Below are 21,534 nucleotides of genomic sequence, written 5' to 3'. Positions count from 1 at the left end.
GCTTAATCTCCTTTGATACTTACCATGGTACAATTCATTAAGTTATTAGTGAAAACATAACACAATTCTAACCAGGTTTCCATTCTAGAAATACAGCCGACCAGGTTTCTGCATGGCTTTGAGTAACACTGGATCTAGCTGCAGCTGACACAGTCCACACGAGAGGCAGGAATTGTTTCCTGTTGCAACTTAAGCACAAGGGAGGAGGAAAGGTTTAATAAGCAAGAACTGTAAAAATGTATACAATCAGAATTTTTCATAATAACTGTTCAATAAGTTTTGCATCATCATAACATATATACATCTTGCCAAGAGTTGACTGTGCACTTTGATGAGTGTAATAGCTGACTACTGGATTCTTTTGTAGGATTGGAACCAAAGTGGGTGACATTTCTGGAAATATCATATTAGATCTTAGGATATGGCAGCCAAATAAATTAGGTAAACAAGACAGTGCACTTGTTGTTCAGTTTCTTTATAGCCAAGTGGTCTGAAAAGGTGAAAAGTACCCACTTTCTGAAGCTATTCGAGTCGGTGTTCAGGTGTGACAGCATCCACATTTGAGAACAGAACTTTTATCAACACTTCCATAGAATGCTCAAATAAACACAAGGCCAGTTTATTTTACAACCTGTTTTCAGGATGGACTTGGCAAGAAAATGCAGAAATAAGTTGAAGGATACTATGCTGATGAAATTTAATTCTAGCAGAACCGTTCTTTCTCTAATTAATAAAGTAGTTAGGTAATAAAGATGCAATTTATTATTCTCCACAGTCAGTGAGGTTTAATAATTTGCTGAAAACAACCTGTGATTCCTTCTAAGAAATCACTGATTAAAATGATTATTAAATGAAAATGAATGTATTCATGATAGGATTCATTTAAGTTTTGCCCCTTTATTAGGCCGTTGCCTCCACGACCATATCATATTGCACATCTTTTATTCAGTGATTTTCAGTTGCAGACTTCATTTTCATAATCTTAGTAAGAACACGTCTGGGACATGTTTGGACAATTAATAGCATGCCAGAGATCACCAGTTGTTACCATGGATGACCTTTGGGCAGGTATAGAAGCTGCATGGCATGACATTCCACAAAAACCCATCCAATGTCTCTTGACATTTCTGCCAGATCGGTTATATCCACCAGTGCTGGATGGTGGATACTTAATGATGATTATGGTACGTTTCGCAGGCGTGACTGACCTGTACTTCTAATCATGTATGTCATGTATCATATGTAATTGGCCATATAAATATTTACTTTTCATCATCAAGTCCTTCTATGAGAACCCTAAATACAAAGAGGACTGTTTCATTTATGTTAGGTAGATTGCCCAGAGGGGACTGGGCGGTCTCTTGGTCTGGAATCCCTGCAGATTTTATTTTTTCTCCAGCCGTCTGGAGTTTTTTTCTTTTGTTTGTTTTTTCTGTCCATCCTGGCCATCGGACCTTACTTATTCTATGTTAATTAATGTTGACTTATTTTTATTTTTTATTGTGTCTTCTATTTTTCTATTCTTCATTTTGTAAAGCATTTTAAGCTACATTTTTTTCTTGTATGAAAATGTGCTATATAAATAAATGTTGTTGTTGTTTGACATCTCTTGTGTTTCTTGGCATTGCGATTCTAATGGCCAGCATTGTATAAAGGTCTTAAGTCCTGATACCTCTGGTGTTTCCTACTATTAAAACAGAGCAATGAAAGTTTAGAAGTGCATCTGTAATATGAAGCAATGTGATCTTATTGTTATTTCCTGAAGATGAACATTTAAGTAAGTGTTCAATATGGTGACCTTAATGGAGTCTTTATGGATTTTAAGGTTTGGTTGTTATTTCAGTCTCATGTGATTTCCACTTTAAAAGATGTAAAGACTTTAGTGCAGAAAGCACGGGGATACTGCTGTTCACCGGATAGTCCAGTAAACTATTGCACACCACTATTGAACATTAATGAATAAGATGAAGTCATTGAGTGGTTCAGATCATTGACGACTAAGTGATTGGGAGTATTAATAAGTGGAGTGATTCTGTGAAATATCATTGGTTATTTAGAGCCATGTTGTTCAGCTAGGCCTTTGAGTACATATTTAAATAAAAAAAATGTAAAATAAATTTAAAATATGAAGCAAACAGCCAAACACCATAAGGATGAATAAGATGAAGTGGTCTTTGTTCTGGATTTGCTATATGACCACACCATCATAAGCAGAAGAAGTACCTGCTGGATGACCAGTTTACGAATGAGTGACTGGGAGTATCGATAAGTGGAGTGATTTTGTGAAATACCTTTGGCTATTTAGAACTGTGTTTTTCAATGACAGCCTTGTCATAATGAATTGTCCCCTACTGTTCCATTGGAGATACCCACAAAATATTTTTTTTCAGATTTCTCTCAAACATACAAGTTATACAGCTATGTAACAACAGTAAAATGATGAATTCATGGTAGGATAGCTGTCACTAAGCCGATGGACTGAGATTGCAGATTGTTACGCTGAAACCAGGAGAATGAAAAAGACCAAACCCCATGTACAGTGGCTCATCAAAGGAGGCCTGGAACTTATATAATAGGGTCATTTTGTCCCTGATGCTATAAAATGACAAAGAGGAAGATGTACGGTCCAGAAACACCCCAATTCTGGAATCACATGGGGCAGAGACTAAAGTCTCCATATTATTATACCTCGCATAGAAACCTGAAGCAGAGCAGCACAAACTCCAGGACATGTTATTGCCTCCAAGTCGGCAATCAGCTCCCCAACCTTTCCTGCTGATTCTTTCCTTTGTGACTCCTAACACAGCGCTCCCTTTCCACTCCACTTCGTAGTAACAGCGAGGACCTCTTAGACTCTCTTTACAGAGAACTTGTTGATAACAATTGAACCTACTGGGGTGGTCAGGATAAGACAGAGGATCCTTCATCAGTGTCATTTTCCTGTTCCCATCAGACAGACAGATTTTTGGGTGTGCTGTGTCGAGGTCCAGTGTGAATTGACAGGCATCTGAATGAAGAGAAAGACAAATATTTTAAAAAATCTCATCTCATACAATGGAATATGATTTGTGTGAAGTTACAAAAAATATAAACTCACACTGTAGAAACTCTTCTCTTGTCTCAGGGCCAGAAGACTGTATGGTACAAGCCAGAGCTTCACCCACTAAATACATAGAAAATAAACTGAGTGAGATTTTCTGAAAAGTCCTATTATAGTTTGACTTGTTCTAGCAGCTGTAATGATAGGATTTTAGTGTATTGTAATTTCATACTCTTAATTTACTCTCAGTTCACTTTTACCGATGAAGGCTCTTCAAATCTATCATGTATTTGTTGATCTTACTTCATATCTTGTTATTTTAAAATGTTATTCATGTTCCCTTTGTAAAACAACTTGTGATGGTGTGATTAATGTAGGCTGCTACACAAAACAATGACAATTTGCCTAACTGATTTTAGATACTGCTTCCTAGGAAAGATGCTAGTTGAAATAAATATTCAGACATATAGCACATAATTGGCAATGTCACTTTTCTACTTCTATAACTAATGTTCTAATTATCTGCTAACGTCAGTGTTATCTGATGTCATAGGAACAAGGCGAGTCCCAGAGTTGGACCTGCACATTCATTTTATTCTTGAAGGACAGACACACTGTTGGTCATTAAAACTGCAACATAGAGAAATACATGTCATAATGGTCTGTAGCTGGTAGGATAGATTGGTCATGGTAGAGTGTGAAAATGATTACAAATGGAGTAAACGTAGCAAATGTTGCATGTGAGTTACACCCAGGACTGTGGGCATTAAAGGAGCCTACAAAGGTAATCTCAATGAGTGACTGCTGGCAGTTAGTGTACTCTTAGGAACCAAACATGCCCCAGTGAAAAGGATGGCAGTCAGATTTCCAGGTCTTGGACTTTGAACAAGAGAGAATCGTGGGAATGCATGAAAGCAGATTATCCTTCCAGGACATCGGCACTCATGTTGGATGGAATGCAAGCACAGTGACGATTGTATGCTGTCATAGGAGAGGTCAGATCTATCAAAGGGAGGGGACTTGAGAAGGAAATGGCAGGATAGACATCACATTCTGCATAGTGATGATGGATCAGACAGCCACATTACAGACGCGAGCCCAACAGCTGGAGTCTGTCATATGTCAGTGGGTGTTCACACACACACTTTTTTACACTGTTTGCAGAAGTGGGACCTTTGTGTTCTTTCCTTTAGGTACCCTTTATCACAAGTGTCTGTGAACGCAGTGGTACCAAGAATGTTACCAATGACAGGATGACTTGAATCATATTGTGTTTTTAGATGGTTCAGTTCAGTACTTTACCATGGTGAAAGGCTTCTGGAGGTATGCACCTTCCAGCACCATACAGGCCCAGCCTCAGGTATTATGGTGTGGTGTACCATTGGGTTCTACTCCCACTTCTGCCTTGTATCCATTGCCTGTACCTTGACTAGCCAGAGAATGTACATCTCTTAGCTGTTGAAAGCTGAGGTGGTACCCAAACAGCAGATGTTCCCTAATTCCACATTCCACCAGGACAATGGTCTACCAAATGTGACACAAAATGTCAGACATTTCCTGGACGACCACCATGTTCCACTTCTTCCCTAGTCCACACATTACATTTGTCTCCCACTGAGCACGTGTGGTACATGGTTGGACAATGAATAGCATGCCAGAGATCACCAGCGGTTACCATAGATGAACTTTGGGCAGATGGAGAAGTGGCATGGCATGACATTCCACAAACACACATCGGGTGTCTCTTGATATCTGTGCCAGACTGGTTATATCCAGAGGTGGATACACCAAAATACTGATTGTTGTATGTTTTGCGTAACCAATCTGTACTTCTAATCATGTATGCCATGTATCATAAGTAACTGGCCATTTATATATTACTTTGATATCTTATGTCTTTCTTGGTGTTGTAGTTGTAATGACCAGCAGTGTGTAAAGGTTTCACGCCCTGCTACCTCTAGTGTTTCTTACAAAGGAAACAGAGCAAAGAATGGTTATAATTGCATCTAAAATATGAACTAATGTAATTTTATTCTTATTTTCTGAAGATGAACATTTAAGTAAGTGTTCAATATGGTGATCTTAATGGGATCTTTATGAACTTTTAGGGTTTGGTGGTTGTTTCAGTCTCATGCAATTGCCCCTTTAAAAGATGTAGAGACTTTAAGGCAGAGAGCAAGGATACTACTGCTCATCAGATGGTCCAGTGCACTATTGCACACCACTACTGAACGTTAATGAATCAGATGAAGTCACTGAGTGGTTTGATGACTGTGTGATCGGATGTACCAATAAGTGGAGTGATTTTGAGAAATTTCATCCATCCATTATCCAACCTTCTATATCCTAACTACAGGGTCACGAGGGTCTGCTGGAGTCAAGCCCAGCCAACACAGGGCAGAAGGCAGGAAACAAACCCCGTGCAGGGCGCCAGCCCACCACAGATTTTGAGAAATTCCCTTGGCTATTTAGGGCCATGTTGTTCATCTAGGCCTTTGAATATATATTTAAATAAAATCCAGAAGTTTCTTCCCTTTATACTGTATGTGTTTATATTTCTAGGGTGTTGTACCATGTTAGCCATTATGAATGTAGGGAGAAGTCAAGCAAAATGACACCTTTTATTGGCTAACTAAAAAGATTAGCCAATAAAAGGTATCATTTTGCTTGACTTCTCACTATGTGTTTATATGAAACAGAGGACCAAAAACAATAAGGATAAATAAGATGTAGTGATTTCTGTTGTGGATTTGTCATATGACCACAACATAACCACAAGAGGTACCTGTTGGAGTTATTTGCTCCACTCCCCACTGGCTGACCTTATCCAGATACCCTTTCAGATTGTAGAGCTTTTTTCTCATGTTCTCAAATGAGAAATCTTTAGTCATTGTGATGTTGAGTGAATCTTCTTCTCCAAGAGGGACACATTGTGATGGGAAATTCTGCATCAGGATAAAACACAATTTAAAACAAAAAAGTAAAAGTATGTGTTTTTCATATTTTTGTATCATATCGGATGACAAGTGGTCTCAAAAGAATATGATTTGCTAAAAATCAACAGACAATAATAATCAATTATTTATTTAGAGTGTGCCTGATTAGACTAACATATTGTAAATGTTTTTAACAATCACATGTAGATAACTAAAGTAACCTATGGATTTGAAATAAATGTATGAGATTTAATATTATGTATTAAAACGCCTCTTTTGCATTGTAATGTGAACGGTCTTGATAAGGATGTCATTTCACCACTATGTAAAAGAGCAATGAAATAAGTAAAAATCCATTGGGACGGGGCTGGCCATGCAGTACTACAGTATGTTAAGCTGATTGGCTGGTGTAAATGACCCTGGGTGTGTGTGTTGTGTGTTTATGTATGTGAGTTTGCTCTTTGAATGTCTGGCAACCCATAGGGGACTGGCCCTTGCCTGATATTCTGACTTCTTATGCTTCTTTATTAGAGTAATCAGGCTCACAAAACTATTTCATGAGGTTTTCTTTCCTAATACCTTCTTAATTATACAGTAATTTGTTGATACATAAATACTATGTTTATAAGAATTACTCTTGAACGCTTTCAAGTCATTTCAGGTGTTTTTTGTTTAGGTCCTTCAGACTCACCTTTACGAGAAGACCCCCACATATCATTTACTGCTTGACTTGTCTTGATTATGCAACTTGTCAAGCTTTTTGGAGACCTCCTATTTTGGCCTTTTAGGCCATTTTTGGACCATATTTTGTGCAAGAAACTACACTCTTATGATAAAGGGGGCACCAATAGGTGTCTTCAGTAAAAATAATCAAAAGGGTTTGAAGCTGTATGTGCCACATCAGCCAATCCCAGGGGTTTATCTCCAAATGGAATCTGACGGGTGAAACTACTATATTTCTCAAAATGGAAAATGGGGATCGGTAATTTAGGCATGTGGCGTGTCGCTTTGTGCTACTTCAAGGTGGTTGATCATGAATATATGATAATATTTTTGATATTTGATTCTTTACAGGTGATTCCAGTCCTCTAAGAGCCACTCTAAGACAGTTAAAAATGACAAATATCAAACATAACTATGTGGGGTATCGTTTTAGACTATTTTTTGACCCTTTCTTATGGATCTAGCCCTCTATGGAATTCTATCAATTGAGAATATTTAGACTTTAAACATTTACTGTACATTGAAGAACACATTTTAATCTTTCAAATATTTGACTTTTTTGTTGTTTATTATGTATTTCTACCTTATGAAGTAAATCATCACATTTCCTATGATCATCCTTTCTTAGGGCTGTGAACGCTGGCCCGGACACACACAGACGGACAACATATTTTCAACCCACACACTGTTTATTTACACTATTTACAACTATGAATACGTGCACTCACAACCCCAGTGCCCTTGGCACTGAATCCCCCAAAGTCCAGGGCCCATAGTCTCTAGTGCCTTTCTTCCTGGCCGCCTCCTGTCCTCTCTCCAGCTCCGTCGTACTGCCTCCCGACTTCCACTTCTAACTGAAGGGAGGCGGCCCCTTATATAATGCTCCCGGATGAGCCCCAGGTGTTCCCGGCATTCCCTCCTTAGCCACGCCCCAGCGTGGCGGAAGTGTCGGCTGTCCTCCTGGCAGCTCTCCGGGTGCCACATAAAGTCTTCCCCCCAACACTTCCTGGTGTGGCGGAAGTGCTGGGCTCCAGGGACAATTAGGCACTGGGGCGCCGCCTGGCGGTGGCCACAGGTCCCTACAGGGCTGGGCTTAAAAGCCCCCTACCCGAGGCCTCCTGCATAACCAGGACGGACGCCCCCTCTCGGTCTGGAGGAGGCCCATGCCCTCCTCTGGTCCTCCAAGGCGTCCCGGCCGGGCTCCAGCCCCGGCCAAGGACCACACGGGATAAACCGGCATCGGGGCGCCGCCTGGCGGTGGCCACGGGCCCCTACAGGGCTGGGCTTCCAAGCCTTCCATCCGTGGTCCCCAACAGAACCAGGACGGATGCCCCCTCGCGGTCTGTAGGAGGCAGAAGCTTTCCTCACGTCCTCCTGGGCGTCCCGGCCGGGGTCCACTACTTCAGACTTTTTTCTTTATTATGATTGAAACTATTAAATTGATCAGGAATTACTCACCCAATCCAACAGCAACAGTGACAGACCTCACTGTCTGTACCACAGCACCACCATCCAGATTCAAAAAGAAAAGACACGGCTGGCCCTTCTCCTGAATTATAAAAATACTACTAAGATAACTAAAACATTAAGAATAAGACATCTGATTGTCACAGCCACTTAAAAAATGACGATGAGCTCACAAAAGATGAGAGAATGCTTATTTGCAAATATCTGATAAAGAATAAGCCAATAGGTGTCTTCAGCAAAAATGATCAGAAGGACTTGAATAGACTGCAGGGGTTCCTCCACTTCCACTAAAGCTGCTTCATTTCATAAAACTGGGAAAAGACCGAAATTTGTAATATGGGCATGTGGAGTGTTATTTTATAATATTTCAAGGTTGCTGATCAAGAATATAATGTTTTTAATATTTGATTCTTTATCGGTGGTCCTAGCTCCCAAATAGTCACCACAGAGGGTTAAAAATAACTAATTTCAAACATAAGAATGCGGAGTATCGTTTCAGACTATTTCAAGATTACGGATTACAAATATGATGTTATTTTAAAACATTTTTTCTATTACAGTCGAGAAGTTTTACACTGTAAACATTTCAATTGAGACATACATGTTAGTATTTCAAAAATCTGATTCAACTATTCTTGTTTATTACGTACTCCTACCTCATGAAGTAAATCATTATGTTTTTAATTGACTTTTTAATATTTAATATCAAGCTAGATGGCTCTGACATTAAACACCATATAAACTGAATTTTAAGCCAGTGCAGTATTTTGGATTTTCATTTAACATAACACTCTAAGGCCAGCTTGAACAAGTTCAGAATCAGGGCATCAGGTATTCTTGCAGCATTAGGCTCAAGGCAGGAACCTGGCGTAGATAGAATGCCAGTTCATCTCACAGGGCCAGTTTAAAATTAACCCATCACACATTTTAAGATTGTGGGAGGACAATCAGAATCCACTGTAGAAATACTAACAGACATGAGGACAGCATGCCGACCCTACACAGAAAATGACCACGTGTGGGACTGAAATCTCAGGTGGTGGTTCTCTGAGCCACTGTCTTGTAAATCTGAATTATTTAAACTACACTATTGCAATTTTAAATTAACATTCACTTAAGTGAATGTGCATAACTATATAATATTGATGAGTTTAAATGTAATTAAAGCTTTTTTCTGCCACACTGAATAAAAAGCAGGAAATATCCTTGCTCAGGGTGTCAGTTGATGATGAATAAACCCACAATTGGCCACTTTAGAAATGCCAGCTAATGTAACCTTCATGCTTTGAGGATATGGAAAGAAAATCCATGAAGACACTAGGAGAACATACTGTATTCCATACAGATAACAATCGGGCACAGTATTCAAACTAGGATGCCTGATATGCGACACAACATCTCTAAGCCCACCCCATGCTGTTCTTGCATTCAATATACAGTTTAATATTACATATATCACTTTTGATATGTATTGAAGAGTGTTTAGCTATTTTAGATAGAGGAATAGCAAAGGAAGTGGAGAAGATTAGCAAATACCAAGATCTGGAGATAGAAATTAAGCGAATGAGGAACACAAAGGTGAAAACAGTGCTAGTTCTCATTGGAGCACTCAGTAACATTAAAAAGGGTTTCAAAAATGACCTTGACCTGCCCCCAGGATGACTAAGTGCCAGAGAAGCTCAGAAGATTGCATTCCTGGACACAGCACACGTTCTGAGGAAGTTTATCATATGAGAAGAGTTATAAGTCTCTGAGACTTGCTCATCTAACTTAGCAATTATGATTATGTAAAGACCGTGAATTGTTAATAATAATAATAATAATGCAGTATATTTCTTCACTACAATCATCCTATATGATGAATAGCATATTTAAGTCCTATTAAATAGCTACAATATCTTTCCCTACTTTTCTCCTCACCAAACCTGTTGAGAAGCTACCACCCCGCCAATCCCATATGTCTTTGGGGTCTTTGTGAACTCCAGCTTACACATGGCATTTCTGTGGAGTTGAAAGCAGGCATTGTTGGCCCAGCAAACTGTTTAATTTATTTGTCTTTACAGCAGCAGGATCTACTAACACCAAAATTACAAAAGGATCATAAATTAGTTATCTTTTACCATGGTGCTTACCATAAAATAATTAATTAATTAATTAAATCTCATATGAAAAATTAAAAGTGCTCCTTTCATACCTTTGCATAGTGGGTGTTTATTTGAGAGGTGGAAGCAGCGAGTCACGATTCGCTAGAAAGACCACAGAGGTCTAGAGGCTCTTTTGACTGGCTTGAGGTTCCCCTTACCTAACTTTCCAAACTAAATGTGGTGTGTCCAAATGCGCCATCCCAGAATTGTGTTTTGCCCTGGCATGATTTGAGTAGTACTCATGTCATGTGTGTGTTTATTTTAATTTTTAAAATTTTTTTTTTAAATATGTTTGCTTTTTTTATTTTGTCCCAAGTCATAGACACACAACATGGTACAATCTGTGCAATGCCTAGATTAGAACAAAATCCTCTTTCATGAGCCTGAAATACATTATTAGAATCTTTGGGAGCCATAACTTTCATATCAGGAATTTCTCTTTTTCTGAAATATAATCATTTCTTATTTTTTTACTGTCACTTCCCAAACCCATTTAAAAGCTAATCAATTGAGATACATTAACTACCTGTCTAAGATGGGTTGAAGTCTAATAAGTCAATATAAACTGTCTTTTGGAATAACAGAGACATAGCAACTGGACAGACAGACACACAGACAATTCTTCTTCTTTTTTTTAAGTTGGATACTTGTGAGAATTGTGTATTCATTTAGAATTCACGATGGGTGGCCAAGGTATTCCTCATTGTGGTTGTAAATCGCACATCTTTTTAGCTCAACCTAACACTTTTCAATTTAGAAGAATATTACAATTACAGACTGGTATGACTATTGCAGAAACTGGATCAGGGTACCTAGAGAAAACCCCACACACAGACAAGAAGAAGTCCTGCAAGTTCAACAGACAGAGAGTGTGGTGGGATTCAATCCCTGTGTTCTGAAACTGAGAGACAACACTAACTACTGTAGCACAATGCTACCCGAAATAGAGATCTCCTTAATATCTTTTTGTTTTCTCCTAGACAACTAAGAGGTCAGAAAGAAAGAAAATGGAGATGTGTTTGTTTGTCTCATGCTTCTCAGCTTTTTTTCATGAGACAAAATACCCTGCTATTCTCATAAGGGGCTCCTTTTGAATTTCAGCAGAGATCTCAGCGAAGTCACACAATCTGCTCAGATTTTCCAAGTAGTGTCTTTTTTTACAATTTGTAAATATTTTAAATGTAGTATTATTATTATTTGCATTGTGTGCTCAATATACTGTGGTGAAATACACTCATCTAAAGGATTATTAGGAACACCTGTTCAATTTCTCATTAATGCAATTATCTAATCAACCAATCACATGGCAGTTGCTTCAATGCATTTACGGGTGTGGTCCTGGTCAAGACAATCTTCTGAACTCCAAACTGAATGTCAGAATGGGAAAGAAATGTGATTTAAGCAATTTTGAGTGTGGTATGGTTGTTGGTGCCAGACGGGCAGGTCTGAGTATTTCACAATCTGCTCAGTTACTGGGATTTTCACGCACAACCATTTCTAGGGTTTACAAAGAATGGTGTGAAAAGGGAAAAACATCCAGTATGCGGGAGTCCTGTGGGCGAAAATGCCTTGTTGATGCTAAAGGTCAGAGGAGAATGGGCTGACTGATTCAAGCTGATAGAAGAGCAACTTTGACTGAAATAACCACTCGTTACAACCGAGGTATGCAGCAAAGCATTTGTGAAGCCACAACACGCACAACCTTGAGGCGGATGGGCTACAACAGCAGAAGACCCCACCGGGTATCGCTCATCTCCACTACAAATAGGAAAAAGAGGCTACAATTTGCACGTGCTCACCAAAATTGGACAGTTGAAGACTGGAAAAATGTTGCCTGGTCTGATGAGTCTCGATTTCTGTTGAGACATTCAAATGGTAGAGTCAGAATTTGGCGTAAACAGAATGAGAACATGGATCCACCATGCCTCGTTACCACTGTGCAGGCTGGTGGTGGTGGTGTAATGGTGTGGGGGATGTTTTCTTGGCACACTTTAGGCCCCTTAGTGCCAATTGGGCATCGTTTAAATACCACGGGCTACTTGAGCATTGTTTCTGACCATGTCCATCCCTTCATGACCACCATGTACCCATCCTCTGATGGCTACTTCCAGCAGGATAATGCACCATGTCACAAAGCTCGAATCATTTCAAATTGGTTTCTTGAACATGACAATGAGTTCACTGTACTAAAATGGCCCCCACAGTCACCAGATCTCAACTCAATAGAGCATCTTTGGGATGTGGTGGAACGGGAGTTTCGTGCCCTGGATGTGCATCCCACAAATCTCCATCAACTGCAAGATGCTATCCTATCAATATGGGCCAACATTTCTAAAGAATGCTTTCAGCACCTTGTTGAATCAAAGCCACGTAGGCAGTTCTGAAGGCGAAAGGGGGTCAAACACCGTATTAGTATGGTGTTCCTAATAAATCTTTAGGTGAGTGTATATCGACAGTTGTTTGCAGTAAAAAAAGACTTTACTATGATTACAAAACTGTAGTTCTTGTTTCTGAATAATACTATTAATTGCTTTAATTTATATTGCTGTGCTCCAGTAACATTGCACTCATTCTGGAAGATAAAGGCAGGCATTATGGTGTAGAGCTAAGAGTTTTGACTTCAAACCCTGAGGATGTGCATTCAAATCCCACTGCGGACACAATGTGGCTATGAACAAGTCACTTCGTCTGCCTGTGCTCCGATGGGAGAAACAACAGAAATGTACCCAATCATATCTGAGATGTGGTATGTCACCTTGCCTAAAGGCATCGGTCCAATAGTAGGTAAGTAAAAAATATGAAATCTCTCTATTATATAAAAACAAGACACTTTCACATCACGCGAGATGGACAAGTCATGTTATACTTACAACCTTTGGAAGCAAGTCCTGTGATACACCACACGCAGGTTAGATATAGTGGAAGTAGGAAAATTTGAAAGTCTCAAAAAAATGAGAGCAAAGATCGCATTAGCGCAAACAAATGGCAAATATTACTTGGTGAAATAATGGAACAGTGAAAGGAGATCAAATAGTGTTTGAGGATGTCTGGGGGACAAGAGAGACAAGGCAGTGAGACAAAAGGACAGCTGCTGTACAGGCTTTTAAACGTTCAAAGTGCCGCACACAATGCAGATCACGCGGCACGGCAGCAGCAGCAAGCCAGCAGCTGATCGAGCAAAGAGGAGGTCAAAAAAAATTGTATTTGTTTCCCATTGTATCACCGTTTAAGAGGGGTTTTGGAGGAGTGGCCGCGTCTCCTTGGGGTGCCTTCAGACACCTTCTTCACAACAGCGCGTAGCACTGAAATGATTAAAACAAGACTAGAAAGAGATCTCACAAAGTATCACATGCTTTTCAAACTAAATTCTCAATTTTGACTCCTTTTACCTCAGTTGTATCTCATGTCTCCTTTCTGTCTAAAGCTATTTTTCCTAGTGAATTTTAGTAGAACCATCTGTGACAACTGATTCTTAAATGACACATAAATGAGAAAGTCTCATGAGCCATCTAAGATCAACCTTTGAGCAGAATATTTTTCCTATGGGTACCAAGTGTTACAGTTTCTTCATAATATATTCTTAGGTCTCTCAAAACCTAGTCTGATCAAATTACCTCTAAAGCAGCACTCTCACCTGGAGGAAGTGGATGTTGTCTTCTGTCTCTGAAAACTCAGTCAGCTCCCCTTTTCTTTTCTCCAGCTCCTTGACTTCTTTCTCCAGTAGCTTAATCAATTGTTTAGCCTTCTCGGTTTCCATCTTCTCTTGCTCTCCAATATGATCCACAACCTTCTGTTGGGTTTTCTCAATGTAGTGAATCAAATCAGAAAAACATTTCTTGGTTTTCTGCACCTCTTGGTCCGCTGAAATCTTTATGGAAAAAACAAAACATTGTTTTAAAACGCATTTGGTTGAAAAGTTATCACAGTAAAACCTTTGTTTTTATGTCTCTTGCAAGCTGGGAACTAGTCTTTAATGGGGTTCCAGTCCAACACAGGACAGGTGAAGGACACCAGTCAAGCTAGCTTAAATAGCTTTGTAATTTAATAAGAAATATAGGAGCAGCCAAAGGGACAAACATAAATGAATATAAAGTTAATACAATGTTTAAAATGTTAAAAATTATATTTTAAAACAAAAAACCTTCAATTCACTTATGAATAATCTGAATAAACAATTGAAAACTTAATATTTGCTAATACTTCTGGACTTAATATAAGTGCTTTGACTAGTTTTCTCTAAGAATGCTCCTGAATGGAGTTTTTATTTTCCACTCCTTAGTTGTCAGCTGGTTATATCTCATACATGGACATATGTTATTATTGTCTAAGTATGTTTTGTAGTTCAAAACTGTTTGATTTTGCTGTGTGTTTAACTTAATCTGTATTTTATGTTATGTAATTTGTATTTTTACCAGTAAAATTGTTACTGCAACTTATTAAGCCCTCTACTCGGTGAATGGTGATTTAGAAAAATCAACTGAATTGAATAAATTGGAATGAGTAGCAGAAGTTGCATGCTGGGAACATGTTTCGCACAGTTGCCCGAAAGTTATGAAGACCTGAGTTCAAATCCTAAATCAGTAAATGTCTCTATGTAGTTTGTTGATTCCCAGTGGTTTTCTCCAGGGAATCAGGTTTTCCTCACATCCCATATATTTTATTACTTGTGACTGAATACTGTTCCTAAATATGGCCTGTAATGGACTGTGGTCACGTACAGGTTAATTTATTGCTTTTCCCTTAATTTAGGTCAAATTAGTCTGTCTCCGTGTGACCATTTCATGGAAAACATTTGTTTAGAAAATAATTATACTGGAGTTTTCCTAATTCGCTTAAAAACTGGTCCCCATATCTTTGACCTGGATTTGGCAGATTCAAAAATGGATGGATGGATGACATGCTGAGTGTTGATATCAGAGAAATGTTATTTCTGTAGATGAATAAAAAAGCAATCTCTTCTTTATATTCTTTGTCTTTCTAACCTGCTTATTCAATGTAGAACTGAGAATCGCGAGCCTATCCTGGTAGCACTATGTGCAAAGCAGATATCCACCCTGAATGGCATGGAAGTCCATCACAAAGGCCACTCATGTACACACCCAGACTCATATTTTCACAGAGAAAATTTAAGTTCAGCAGCTACTCTTACATGAAAGTCTTTCCCTACAAATAGTAACCCGATTTATGTGCCATGAAGGAAACAAACACCTTAAAAGCTCAGTTTTTACCGGCCAAGTAATGCTGAAATTATGGCTGCCTATCCTATCTTCTATCATATATTGCCCCTGACATTTCATGCCATGATTAGGTCTTATATTTATTGTATCAATTACTAACAAATACATAACATAGTAACATAAAATACTCAAATGCACTTAAATCAGTTTAGGACGCAAGAGCTCAAATTGTAAAACATTAATTAATTGTCATTGACCTCATTATGAAATCCACCAGTAATAATTCTTACCTTTATCCTATCCACAGATTTTTTGGCCTCATCCAGTTTCTTCATCTTTTTATCAAGTCTCTTCTGGATTGTGCTCACTGTTTCTTTTAATATGGCCTGAGAGAAAAACAGAAGAGGGCAGGTGTGTGGTATGACAGCTGATTTAATTACAAATTGTCCTTTCATTTGGGTTTTGAATATAATGTTACAGAGAATCCATCACAGCAGCAGCACATACAAGACAGGAACCCGTTCTGGATAAAATACTGGAGCACATTCAAACAGGAACAAAACAGATTTGCCAATCATGAAACATTCACATCTTTGAGGTATCATAATATTCTGTGGAGACAGGATGAGAAAAGGCAAATTCCATACCGACATTAACTAAGAGAAAATTTGAATTTAGCACTTGGGGGACTTGAGGGCCAAACCTGGAACCACAATCCCACAATTCTTAATCCATAATCATCTGCATTCACAATTGAAGAGCACATTTTCAAAACTCATGCCTTTTTCTGAGAATTATTAGACAGTATGAGATAAAATGTCTGTTGTTGTCATGCTTATAATTTGTTGCATATTGCAGAGCCAAATTTTCTATTGTATGGTTTAAGGATGTATCTTTGAAATGTTAGTCTCTAATCACATCAAAAGCTCGATCTTCTAGAAGGGTACATACTTCCAGGTGTCCTATATTATGTATAAAAATGTATTCTGGTTATCCTCAATCAACAACAGCAATACTAAAGAGGACAAATAATTAAGAGCCTGTATTGTAACTTCAGTCTTGGAATCACTGCAATGTCTTTCAGGCAGTTCCTGTACATTCGTCACATTTCTTTGCTTCTGCCTACTTAAACAAGTGTTCTTCTTGCTATCTATATGTTGTTGTAACTCATCAGGAGCTTGAATAAAAATCCTGATGGATCAAATTATTTTTTCAAATGGCACAAATGGGAATTTGGGTGTAGACAATCCACCAACATCAAAAAAATCATTCAAATTAAGGAATTTGGCAACTCTAAATTGGTCAGAGTTGATGGTGTATGTGTGCAGGAGTGTAATTTACTTTGAATTATTGCATCATCCACAATTAGTTTCTAACCTGTGTGGAAGCCGACCCAGACACAGACAGGCAGACACCGCTGGTTTTCACCCAAACACATGTTTATTCATATGACAGAAGTGCTGAGGGCCAGGGCTCCTCAGGCATTTGGGTGCCCCCTGATGGTGACCACGAACCCCTATAGGGTTGAGCTTCCATGCTCCTTTCCCGTGGTCCCCATAACCACCAGGGCAGTCGCCCCCTCGTGGTCTGGAGGAGGCGTAACCCCACCTCCAGTCCTTCCAGGCATCCCAGCTGGGTACCACCCCCAGCCGCTTGCCACAGTGCCCCATCACCAGCTGAGACCCATAAGGGCCAGCGGCCAGTCCCGCAAGGGCAGGTCTCCCACAAAGCAGGCCCTACTGCAGGTCCAGGGTCCGGTCCTGCAACACACAAGGCAGAAACAGGGGTGGAAGCACGGCCTGGACACCACCACCTGTCATCCTTCCATGCCACGCACAGGCAGCGGTCTCCTCTCCGACTGGCACCCCAGGATTTTCCCCTTCGGCACCCCCTCTGCAGATTCTGTGCCCCCCTACGTGGGAAATCGCACAGGAACGCTTGCACCTCATCACCTCAGCTGACTTTGGGGTTTCCCTCTGCTTCCACAGAGGGCGGCCCTTCTCTGGATGTGAGCATCCTGCCTCACGTCCTCTCTTATTGGAGGAACCAGCTCTCTTCCTTTGATTCCTCCTCTTTCCCACGCAGAGTCACGAGCAAGCACAGTCCATCAGCCAGCGGTGAACTTACCCTTTGCTCAACCCCACCCGCCGACTGAGTCCTGTTGGGCATCTCCTTCGGCGCAATTGGGTCCTTCCCCGGCTCGGGATGGACATTAATTGGTCCCGCCTTCGACGAATCATCGGTGGGCATGCAACACACACCGTCCAATCCCTTGCCTATCTCAGGGAGGAACTTCCAGTCCGCGGCTATCTTGTTTCCCCTTTTCCTGGTGTGGCGTTGGGCCTCCAAGCAACCTGGCAGCTGCCACAGCCTTCCGAGCTGCAGCGACTCCTCCTCCGCAGCTCTCCTGCTGCCGCTACACTGACGAAGCCCCACGGATTGGCACACGTCTCCCCAGGGCCGACTGCCATTGGGCAGGGAACTTACCTCCCAGGTCCCGTCTGTTCAAGGCGCCTGCCTCAGCATGGCCTTTGTAGACGCGATACCGTCCCAGGTGCCCTCAGCGATGACGCGCTAGTGGGAGCCTGCTGCACTCTGGCTACGCCTGTTGTCATCCTTCTGCATCTAGGGGAAATGGCCCTTCTGCGGACCAGTGGTGGTCCGTGGGGTGAGTCGCTCCCGCGAGGTTGTGTGCTCACCACTCCGACAGTACTTGTGTAGGCTCACCTGCTGCGCCGGGCCGTCCACAAAATTATTTTGAATGACAGGTCCCCGCATTGTATCAGGCAGAGAGTCCCATCTGGGATGCCATTGTGGAAGCCTGCCCGGACACCACTGGTTTGCACCCAAACACATGTTTATTCATATTTACAAGTGAAACAGCACACAACCCACTTCCGTACTGTCACCCCCAAAGTCCAGGCCTCTCAATAATGCCTCTCTTCAGGTCCGCCTCCACTCTTCTCTTCCCGAGCTCTGTCTTTCTTCCTCCCAACTCCAGCCATCAAATGGAGGGAGGCAGCCCCTTTTAAACTCACCCGGATGTGTTCCAGGTGCCTCCCAATGAGCTACTGCCGGCACTCCCTCGCACCATTTAAAAAAGTCCTTGATTAGGTTCCTATACTCCTCCTCCTGCCCACTCCTGATGCAGCCCACGATAGCAGTGTCATCAGCGAACCTTTGCATGTGGCAGGACTCTGAGTTGTATTGGAAGTCCGATGTATATAGGCTGAACAGGACCGGAGAAAGTACAGTCCCCTGCGGTGCTCCTGTGCTGCTGACCACAATGTCAGACCTGCAGTTCCCAAGACGCACATACTGAGGTTTCTCTGTAGGATAGTCCACGATTTATACCACCAGGTATGAATCTACTCCCAACTCTCTCAGCTTGTCCCTAAGGAGCAGAGGTTGGATGGTGTTGAAGGCATTAGAGAAGTCCAGGAACATAATTCTTACTGCACCACTGCCTCTGTCCAAGTGGGAGAGGGATCGGTGTAGCATATAGATGATGGCATCCTCCGCTCCCACCTTCTCCTGGTATGCGAACAAATATTTTCACATAAAAGATATCCTAATCCCTATTATATTCGAGTACATTGGTCTCCCCAGTTTAATGAACAGGCTTTTTAAAAATAGCAGATCTGCTAAATCTCAGCACTGTCTCTCATAGATCCCAGTCCTGCACACACCCACACTCACACAGGGACAATTTAAAGTCACCAACTCCTCTTATAAGAAAGTCTTTTCTGCAAACAATAACCCAGTAACAGGGCAACGAAGGAAACAATCACCCTTATAGAACTGATAATATTGGAATTACACAGCTACTTTTCCTGTCTCCTATTTTGTGTGGCACCCTGACATTTCATGGTCTTTCATGTCTTGTATTTAGTGCAACTCATACTATGAGGGAGTCACTGGTTTTATAATAAAACCCCTCTTAAAACATGAACCTGGGGCTCAAAAAGTGCCTCTTCAAATTATACTGCAGATTTCTAAAAATAATAAATAAATTGTTATAATGTTTTCAAATAATAGCACAAATTCTATATTTAAAGTTTTTTTTCTTCTCGAAAAAAAAAAAAAAGTTTTTTACCTGTTTCCTCTGTCTTACTGTCTCCAGCTCAGCCATAGCATGCCATTTATGTCCTGTGACCACACACATCGTGCAGATGCATGTCTCATCCGATTCACAAAAAAATTTCAAACCTTTATGGTGCTTTGTGCAGATTTTCTGCGGTAGATTTGCAGTTGGGTTAAGCAGCCTGTGATTCTTCCAAGCAGCATTCATATAGTGAGGCTGGATGTGACTTTCACAGTAGGAGGCCAGGCATGTCAGACAAGACTTCACAGCTGTACATTTTTTCTCACTGCAGACATCACACTCCACATCGTCTGGTCCAGCTACATTCTGAGACACATCCAAATCAACATCAGAATGTGCTAATCTCTCCACAACTTCAGCCAGCAGGGTGTTTCTGCACAACACAAGCCTCGGAGCGTAGGTCTCTCTACACTGTGGGCATCTGCACACTCCCATTTGATCCCAGCATTCAGTAATGCACTTCATACAGAAATTGTGTCCACAAGGGATAGATACAGGGTCCCTCAGATTCTCAAGGCATATAGAGCATATGAATTCATCCTTTGTAACCAAAAGATTTATCCCTGCCATTGTCTGTCAGAACAGAAAGTCAGTCGGACATGGAGGAGACTAACTGTAAAAAGAAAAGTGAAAGTTCCTCTGTTCCTGGAAGGAAAGAGGAGGAGCAATAGAATGGAATGAGGGATTGAATTGCACAAGATTTTGCTACTTCTTACAGTCTGATCTAAATGTTGGGACTGTAGCTATTGTGTGTCTCGTCTTCATTAATTTGACAAAAGTCTCCTTTTTGATATTTTGTGCAAGTTACTGTACTAGACTTATTCTGATTAAGAAGCAAATTATGTAATACTGCAGGTTTTGTGAATAATGGAATGGTTTGACACCCTCGCCCCAGCTGCTTCCTGTCCTGTGCCCCGTGCTCTCTATTCCTGTGTAAACCAGAATTGGATTAAATAGGTTGAGGAATTGAATGCACATTTCAAACTTTATCTCCCCATGTGTGGTTTTCTTTTTATAAAATATGCAAAATAATTAACTGCTACCAACTCTACTGCTCTCTTTTTTATCATTGAATTTATTGTTCATTCTGATGACATTTTTTTTTTTCTCTTAGAAGACATTTTCACATGGCTTTCACAATATCCAAATCCTGATTATAAATACTAATGATGGACATCAGGAGCACATTGGTCTCACAGATTTAATACACAGGGTTTTTTAAATACTGGGTTTGCCAATTCTCAGCTTTTCAAGTACGTGTGGGGTTGAGTGAATCAAAGGCTCATGTGATGGTGAGAAACTGCTTAAGGCAACTAACTGGCAAAACATGGTGAACATGAGAATTGATACTAGACAAGTTCAAGCTGGAAATAAAACAAACACACCTCCCTCATGTACAGATTACTATGTTTTTTTTCCCTTTCAGCTGAGCTATTTAGAAGAAAGTTTAGAACAATTGAATAAACTGTTTTAAAAATATATAGCCAACATTAAGTACGTTGGGGCCCATGTGACAAAAAATTTGGATTCAGGAAAGAAATGAATGAATGATAGATAGATAGATAGACAGATAGATAGATAGATAGACAGATAGATAGATAGATAGATAGATAGATAGATAGATAGATACTTTATTAATCCCAAGGGGAAATTCACATAATCCAGCAGCAGTATACTGATACAAAGAAACAATATTAAATTAAATAGTAATAAAAATGAAAAAAAATTAAAATAGAATTAATGTTCGCATTTACTCCCCCGGGTGGAATTGAAGAGTCGCATAGTGTGGGGGAGGAACGATCTCTTTAGTCTGTCAGTGGAGCAGGACAGTGACAAAAGTCTGTCACTGAAGCTACTCCTGTGTCTGGAGATGACACTGTTCAGTGGATGCAGTGGATTCTTCATGATTGACAGGAGTTTGCTTAGTGCCCGTCGCTCTGCC

At 40.4% G+C, this 21,534-nt stretch overlaps 1 protein-coding gene across 1 annotated transcript; it reads right to left on the bottom strand.

The window, feature by feature from the left end:
* Positions 1 to 1,529: 1,529 nt before the first annotated feature.
* LOC120536991 (tripartite motif-containing protein 16-like) lies at positions 1,530 to 20,224 on the bottom strand. Its single transcript, XM_039765578.1, has 6 exons — positions 19,584 to 20,224; positions 15,778 to 15,873; positions 13,945 to 14,178; positions 5,826 to 5,985; positions 3,098 to 3,163; positions 1,530 to 3,007 (listed from the first exon to the last, which is right to left on the bottom strand). The coding sequence occupies exons 1-6, from the start codon at positions 20,160 to 20,162 to the stop codon at positions 2,466 to 2,468; spliced, it is 1,677 nt and encodes a 558-aa protein (XP_039621512.1). The 5' UTR covers positions 20,163 to 20,224; the 3' UTR covers positions 1,530 to 2,465.
* Positions 20,225 to 21,534: the final 1,310 nt, after the last annotated feature.

The sequence above is a fragment of the Polypterus senegalus genome, chromosome 10 (assembly GCF_016835505.1).
Source record: "Polypterus senegalus isolate Bchr_013 chromosome 10, ASM1683550v1, whole genome shotgun sequence".
NCBI lineage: Eukaryota > Metazoa > Chordata > Cladistia > Polypteriformes > Polypteridae > Polypterus > Polypterus senegalus.
The sequence above is the reverse complement of the archived record's forward strand: the minus strand, read 5'-3'. Positions and strand labels throughout refer to the sequence as shown.

Coding starts and splice junctions, on each gene's coding strand:
- LOC120536991 (XM_039765578.1), bottom strand. CDS start 20,162: ATGGCAGGGATAAATCTTTTGGTTACAAAGGATGAATTCATATGCTCT. Junction 14,179..15,777: donor AATCTGTGGATAGGATAAAG/GTAAGAATTATT, acceptor TTTTCCATAAAG/ATTTCAGCGGACCAAGAGGT. Junction 5,986..13,944: donor ACAACATCCACTTCCTCCAG/GTGAGAGTGCTG, acceptor ATCCTGATGCAG/AATTTCCCATCACAATGTGT.